This window comes from Acipenser ruthenus, chromosome 19 (genome assembly GCF_902713425.1).
Source record: "Acipenser ruthenus chromosome 19, fAciRut3.2 maternal haplotype, whole genome shotgun sequence".
Classification (NCBI taxonomy): domain Eukaryota; kingdom Metazoa; phylum Chordata; class Actinopteri; order Acipenseriformes; family Acipenseridae; genus Acipenser; species Acipenser ruthenus.
This window is the reverse complement of record NC_081207.1, coordinates 17,571,313-17,579,688: the sequence shown is the minus strand read 5'-3', so window position 1 is coordinate 17,579,688 and position 8,376 is coordinate 17,571,313. Positions and strand designations below refer to the sequence as shown.

The following is an 8,376-nucleotide window of genomic DNA, read 5'->3' as shown; positions in this document are numbered from 1 at the left end:
TCTCCAATACATTCTAAAAGTAGTACAATTCTAGTTCTGTATTTTAATTGCCCCCCTTTGTGGCTCCATCAATGTTCTGACACTGATGGATTCAGTTCAACTATAGATTAAAGAACCAAGTCATCAAATCAGCAGTCAAAATACATTTCTTGGAATTTACAGGGAATATAGATGGAAAACACAAAGCAATAATCAGTGCCTAAGCATTAAAATATTTTTGCAATAAAGTATAATTGTTCAACCATTTTGATTTCTCAGTATCACATTCAAACAGAAGCTTAAATTGTATTTCATGGCTTAAATCCTTCAGCCTCTAGTCTGCCAGGGACATTATGAAATTTGTATCAAACTTTTATCCATGTAGGTCTCTAAGTGATCTGTCAACCATGCTATCTGAGTTAATAGCACCCTGAATGGCAGCCAAGATGAAGGATTTAATATCAAACAAATGAAAAATGTCCACTGCTTGGGCTGCTGATAATTCTAGTCATTTGATAGATTTTGCCTCATAGATTTCAACTCTTTACACAACTGGTCCAATTCAATAATAGACACACCATATCGTGCATGTTACATGTATTGTGAGTGATAATTTAATGTGCGCGATAATGTCAGAGACTTACCTGTTACCACCGTGATATCAAAAGCCCCAGCAGTCTTTTGGTCAGTAGCTTATTGTGAAGGTGGAGGTGGCTCACATTGACCGAAAATGAGAGTTCAACAGACAAAGCACTCAGCAGGGGACAGGCAGAGGGACCATAAAGTGAAACTGCACTTTTTACCTTTTACTTTTACTATGTATTCCTTGTCTGATGTAAAAAAAAAAAAAAGCATTTTTCCTTTCTCCTATAATGCATACAGCCCGTCCATCAGTTTCTAAAATTGCATTGTACTGTACCTGCCTCTCTAATATAACACACATATTCAACATGTGTAGTCTGCATTGTACGAGTGACATTCCCATTAAGCCAATCACAGCTCACAGAAGTAGTAAAATAGCCAATCAATTAGCACACAGGATCCATTTCCTCACGCACACAGCACACACAATTTTGATAAGGGTAGCGAAGCGAAGGCTTGTTTAAACTATTTTACTTTGTGTAAAATTTTAAATCAGTAGCAAAAAAGGAGTTGGAGATGTCATGGAAGCGAAAAGTGAAGACGGAACACAGAAGATTCCAAAATCGTTAGCCAGATGATTATTTGTTCAATTAATAATTTTGATGGAAGGCAATATGTCTGATTTGCAGTTATGGATGCAGTTATGAAAGATTATAACATACAATGTCACTATGACATGCTGCACAAAGCAACATATTTTGAGTTTACTGGAAATGAAAGAAGCTATGGAGTCAACGAAAGGTTTTTCTGAAAAGTGCTGTGGATGCCATGAACAACACAACCACAGGAAAGGACTCTTTTTTAACTTCAGGAAACCACAGAAAGTGCAGAAATACCTTGGAAGACACCAGCTGGGATTACAACATATGATGGACAAAAGAGTGGACTGGCTAGCAGTGCTGGAAAAAAATCAAAGAAAGAAATGCAGAAGTACTAATTTTCTTTCACTGGATTTTGTATCAACAGGCATTATGTGGAAAAGTTGCAGAATTAGAACACGTAATGAGTATTATTATCAAGTGTGCCAGAAAAGAAGTGCCATGTGTCCGTACAGAAGTCATAAAAAGGTACATTTCATAGGGGCGCTGTTCACTATTTTGCATTTTTACAGCTTGTCAGTATCTTTTTTTTCAGTGCTGTTAAAAATGTTATGTTTTGGAATATAAGTTAAATATTGAGACTTAGTGTTATACATTATTATTATTTCTTAGCAGATGCCCTTATCCAGGGCGACTTACAATTATTAAAGATAACACATTATATTTACATACAATTACCCATTTATATAGTTGGGTTTTTACTGGAACAATCTATGTAAAGTACCTTGCTCAAGGATACAGCAGCAGTGTCCCCCACCTGGGATTGAACCCACAACCCTCCGGTCATGAGTCCAGAGCCCTAACCACTACTCCACACTGCTGCTGCCTCTTTTTTTTTACTGTTTGATATTTCCATTGAAATAAAATACCTGTCTCCCATTATATTACATTTGTGAGTGAGTTTTTTTTGTCTGTTCTCGGAAAGCTCTTTCTAGTTATATCTGCCTAGTTCTGTACTATAAAATACATTAATATGTTGATTAATTGATTGAATACATGCCTGCATACTTATTGATGACTAGGAATCGTGCAGTGGGGGTAATGTGTTTTGAGTAGTATATTTGAGTATTTTGGCCTACATACAATTTATATAGACATGTTCACGTAATCTGGCTGGAATTTACATTGCTGTTTGAATCGTTGTTGAAATAGGTAAGTGGATTGTAGTTTCTTTTTTATAATCGTTGCTTGCTTAGGGAACCAGCCTGCACTTAAATTAAAAATTTAAAAAAGTAATTAAGTGATCCAGACTGTGTTGGGCTGTGTTGAATTGTGAGGTTGATGCAAATTTAGTATTAAGTATACAGCTCCAGGCCTACAAGATAGTATACATTGGCAATCAGTGTCTTAGAATGCCAGCCGTTCTAAGCACCAGCCAGTCTAAGGGCCACAAGTCCAAGGGCAGTCTGAGCTGTAGCATGTCCGAACAAGGACAGGTAGAGCGAGGACCTTTTCCAAATTTCTCCCAGTGGCTACTAGAGGCCTCATTCCAACTCTTTACATTAGCTATATTTAAGTAACATTATTAAGGTGGTGTTTTAATTGGGTGATCCACTGTTGTGATTAGTACCTGGTGAGTGTGCCTGCTATAGATAATATAGGCTAGATCTGCCAATATGTCTTTATATTTGTAAGCGCCACCACCATCTAGTGCACTGCATGTATTGTCAGCAAAACTGAAAAACTTGTTTGCAAAATGGCAGGATGTCTCCCACTTCTATAAATACACGATGGCTGACCAATTTAGGTTACATATATCCTAAAGTTAACTAAAGAGCAGCGCCTGAACTCAGGTGAATCGTCTTCACAAAGATGTGCTGTACAAAAAATTAAGAAAACACAGTATTTTAGTAATTGCAGTAAGGGTGAACAACTCAGCAATTCTGTTCACACGGTTTTATTATTATTATTATTATTATTATTTATTTATTTATTTATTTCTTAGCAGACGCCCTTATCCAGGGCGGCTTACAGTCGTATAAAATCATCATTTGTATGATCATTTGTGTTTATATAAATCTTCCTTCTGCTACTGCCAAATATGTAAAGACTTAACACACAGCCTGGATCAGCACAGTCAGATACTGCGTATGAACAAAGTGAATGCCATTTCACAACAATCAATAGAAATGTCTCAATTGCCATTGAAAAAGAGTGCTGTCGTCTTGAAAGCTAGGAGTTTTTAAACTCAATAATGCTGATTTAATAAAAGAATCACAATATAATTTGTGCCTCCACATCAGAAACAATATAGCTTCAGATTTCATTTTTACTGCCCCTTATATTTGTATGATGTTTGCAGTTATTCCGTGTGGTCCTTGTTGCTACTTCTGCATTAAGTCTGCTTTAAGGCAAGTTTGGGAGCTGTTCTTTAGTTCTGGTTTCCTGTCATATTGTCCAGTAGCACATTCCACCAAACAGTTTATGTATTTAAGTTTCATTCTGTTCAGAGATTAAATAATCCCTGTTTATTACATAACACAATCTATGTCTTATCTTTTTGCTGGTTATAAGGCTCAGATATCTCTATATGACTTCATATAACTCCTGTATACTTTACTGTATAACACTAAGTAAACATTAATCCGATTTATAATCACCCTTGTGGTGGAGCATGTTGTCCACGTATTCACTCGGTGTCTTGATTGAAAGGCTGAACAAACGCCTTACTTAAATAATACCTATCTGAGATGGTGCAACTCTAAACTGTACATTAAAAGCCATCTTTGCAAGCCATCAAAAATCATTAAATAGTCATGAATACAAGAGTAGACAATGTCCCAGAGAGTTGTAAAAGGCACTTTTTAATTATAGTACCGTGGCACTTTACAAAAACACATTTGTAACTGTCTCAAAGACACAGACATTTATACTTAAATGCCCTTATGAAAAATGTGGTGAAATAAAAGCAATGATACAACAGACCAATAAACCATTTCTCTCTACAACAGTTTTACAGTTTCATAATCAGAAAATGCTTTGTTATTTCATTCACTAACAGTAAAGGCTTAGTCATATATATATATATATATATATATATATATATATATATATATATATATATACAGACGTGCTCAAATTTGTTGGTACCCCTCCACAAAAAACGAAGAATGCACAGTTTTCTCTGAAATAACTTGAAACTGACAAAAGAAATTGGCATCCACCATTGTTTATTCCATATTTAATAGAAATCAGACTTTGCTTTTGATTTTTTATTCAACATAATATTGTAAATAATAAAACAAATGAAAATGGCATGGACAAAAATGATGGGACCCTTAACCTAATATTTTGTTGCACAACCTTTAGAGGCAATCACTGCAATCAAACGTTTTCTGTAGCTCTCAATGAGACTTCTGCACCTGTTAACAGGTAGTTTGGCCCACTCTTCCTGAGCAAACTGCTCCACCTGTCTCAGGTTTGATGGGTGCCTTCTCCAGACTGCAAGTTTCAGCTCTTTCCATAGATGTTCGATAGGATTCAGATCAGGACTCATAGAAGGCCACTTCAGAATAGTCCAATGTTTTGTTCTTATCCATTCTTGGGTGCTTTTAGCTGTGTGTTTTGGGTCATTATCCTGTTGGAGGACCCATGACCTGTGACTGAGACGAGCTTTCTGACACTGGGCTGTACGTTTCGCTCCAGAATGCCTTGATAGTCTTGAGATTTCATTGTGCCCTGCACAGATTCAAGGCACCCTGTGCCAGGCGCAGCAAAGCAGCCCCAAAACATAACCGAGCCTCCTCCATGTTTCACTGTAGGTATGGTGTTCTTTTCTTTGAAAGCTTCATTTTTTCGTCTGTGAACATAGAGCTGATGTGACTTGCCAAAAAGCTCCAGTTTTGACTCATCTGTCCAAAGGACATTCTCCCAGAAGGATTGTGGCTTGTCAATATGCATTTTAGCAAATTCCAGTCTGGCTTTTTTATGTTTTTCTGTCAAAAGTGGAGTCCTCCTGGGTCTTCTTCCATGGAGCCCACTTTCGCTCAAAAAGCGACGGATGGTGCGATCAGAAACTGACGTACCTTCACCTTGGAGTTCAGCTTGTATCTCTTTGGCAGTTATCCTTGGTTCTTTTTCTACCATTCGCACTATCCTTCTGTTCACTCTGGGGTCGGTTTTCCTCTTGCGGCCGCGCCCAGGGAGGTTGGCTACAGTTCCATGGACCTTAAACTTCTTAATAATATTTGCAACTGTTGTCACAGGAACATCAAGCTGCTTGGAGATGGTCTTGTAGCCTTTACCTTTACCATGCTTGTCTATTATTTTCTTTCTGATCTCCTCAGACAACTCTCTCCTTTGCTTTCTCTGGTCCATGTTCAGTGTGGTGCACACAATGATACCAAACAGCACAGTGACTACTTTTCTCCATTTAAATCGGCTGAATGACTGATTACAAGATTGGAGACATGTGTGATACTAATTAAAGAAACTAATTAGTTTGAAATATCACTATAATCCAATTATTTATTATCTTTTCTAAGGGGTACCAACAAATGTGTCCAGGCCATTTTAGAATATCTTTGTAGAATAAGCAATAATTCATCTCTTTTCACAGCTTCTTTGCTTTATTCTATGACATACCAAAGGCATGCAAGTATACATGATAAAATAGCTTTTAATTTCATCACTTTTCAGGAGGAATGAAGCATTATTTCAATGAGCTGTAAGGGTACCAACAAATTTGAGCACGTCTGTATATATATACACACACACACACACACACACACACACACACACACATATATATATATATATATATATATATATATATATATATATATATATATATATATATATATATATATATATATATATATGTATATATGTATCTCTGCTTGGAACAAAAGCTCCAATGTTTGTTACTGACGACAGAGGTGTTCTTTGTACCAAAGGCCTGTATGGTGCAATATGTTTTCTTCGAGAGCCTTACTCTGGGAGCAACAACTGTAGATCAGTGGTTTTATAGGTCAGGCAATCACACTTCCTGAGAACATACTTTTTAAAATTCGTGGAGAAAGATTTTGTGGTAGAGTGGCTTTGATACTCTGTATTGGTTATCCTGCTATACCTTTTTAATGGCATCAATAACACATTAATGTGCACTTTCTTTGCTTTATTTTTTTTAAATGTACAGTGCTTGTAGTGATTGGCACACATTATATGGCATATATCATACTAAGAGCAGTGACTATGAACTGTACAGCAGTTTTAGTAGCAATTTATATTCTAGGGCATGAATAGCCATGTAATTACATTGTAATGGCTCCTGTTCTTAACTACTGTGCAATTACTTGGCACATACTTTTTGATGCAATTATACACTTATTTCACCAGTAGTTACCATGTGATAGCAAAAAACATTTACCCAGTTATTACCATGTTATTACATGGTGATGTTTGCCACGCAATCTAAAGTGCTACCACATTTTCTAACCGTGAACAAAAAACATCAAACTGTACAAAGTTACAAAAACTCCTTTGTTTACCCTTGGTTGTACAAGGTTGTATTTGGTTGTTGTAAAAAGAAAATTATTAGGAAAATAAATATCTGGCAGTGCAGGGCCCTGAGATAAACCTATATTAGGTACAATACATACAGGGGCTGGACAAAAAAATAAAAACACCATCTGTAATTACTAGTTCTGTGACTGATTAATTAGACATGTATTCTGTTATATATAAAAACGCTCAGACTTTGAATGAGGGTTGTTAGTAGATGGTCAGTTGGCAAGTATTTCCCTATCCAAGACATCACAAATGATTAATGTTTCAGACTATACACCAAGACAACAGAATTACACCCTGCTGACACTGTTATGGCAGGTTTTTCTACTTTTTTGGCCATTCCCTGTGCACATGACCATGACATGAACACATTTAAAGAAAATCTACGGTCACGCTTTATTTTAAAGGACGTTTTTTTGTTTATTAACTGTTAACAAACAGCTAATAAACATGTTAATGTACATAATTTATTTTCTGTTAACTGTTAGTTAATAATAATAATATATAATAGGCCAGCTAATACTGCAAACACCATAACCCTATGGTTGATCAATACCCAGTCAATCGTATGCTTGAAATCGGTTCAAATTGTTACTGTAGTAGTGTTTAGCGAATTAAATCAGGTTTTTATTAACCCTAACACTAACCCTAACTCTAACCCTAACCCTAACCCTTAGCTAAAATTTAACAGTTTTTGTTAACAGTTAATAAACTAAAAAAACGGCACTCAAAATAAACCGTGACCAAATCTACAAGCAAAGTTTTCAGACTGGTTTGCCGACTATAAATGATGTGCAATGTCTTTAATTTGGTACTTGGTGCTGTCACCCATACTTGGTGTGGGTCTCCTGTCCGTAGACGGACACCTGCAGGAGGATGGCTATATCAATGCAGATCTGGGTTATGCCACACAGCCAGAACTGGGATGGAGCCTCGTTCACTAGGAAATAGGTCGTCTTGAAAAGGTCCCCTCCTGTCCACAGCAACACCATCTTTATGCTAAAAGATAAAAAGATTGAGTTAGTGGTTTTAAAGGGGAGGAGCTTTTTAATATGTTTGTTTTTTTAACAATTCCACTTTTTTCTTTTCTTTTTTTTTTTTTACAAAACAGGTACAATGAGCAGAGCTTAATTTGTGCCTGTGCTTGCTGGGGCACAACGCCGATACCTCTGGGCTTGCCGGGACACAGCCCCGGAACCTCTTCAGTTATGAAAGTTAAAAATCTCATACAAAATTTTGCTCTCAAATGCATTTTCTTAATTTTCAACACAATTCTTGCATCTGCGCTAAAAAGAGACAGACCATTGTATAACATACATATCAGACATGTAGTCCTGTAATTCACAGTGAGGGGTGGGGCAGTTGCATTGTCAGTGGCAGTTATTTTGCATTTCAAAGGTGGCAACCCTACTGTGTATGCAGGCTTTTTTTATTTATTTATTTTTTGTCCAGCGGTTGCCTTGAATTAATTTCTGCACGTACCACTACTTTATATATGAGTGATGTAGAATATGTGGTTGTAAACATCTAACACTAGTACATACAATACTCTTTCAAATAAACGTGCATGATTTTGAATGTGCGGTTCTTAATCCTCTATGGAAGTGGTTCTCAATCTGTGGTCCGCTGGCTCCTTTCAGGTGGACCA

The 8,376-nt window shown here is 36.6% G+C and overlaps 1 protein-coding gene across 2 annotated transcripts in view; it reads right to left on the bottom strand.

Moving 5' to 3' along the window:
- Nucleotides 1-5,977: 5,977 nt before the first annotated feature.
- The window catches only part of LOC117424230 (solute carrier family 66 member 2-like), a 36,048-nt gene continuing 33,649 nt past the window's right edge, over nucleotides 5,978-8,376 (bottom strand). For both annotated transcript variants that reach the window (XM_058992552.1, XM_058992550.1), the window contains exon 5: nucleotides 5,978-7,727. In XM_058992552.1, coding sequence (XP_058848535.1) covers nucleotides 7,553-7,727 — 175 coding nt within the window. In that variant the 3' untranslated portion in view covers nucleotides 5,978-7,552. The remainder of the gene's footprint in view (nucleotides 7,728-8,376) is intronic.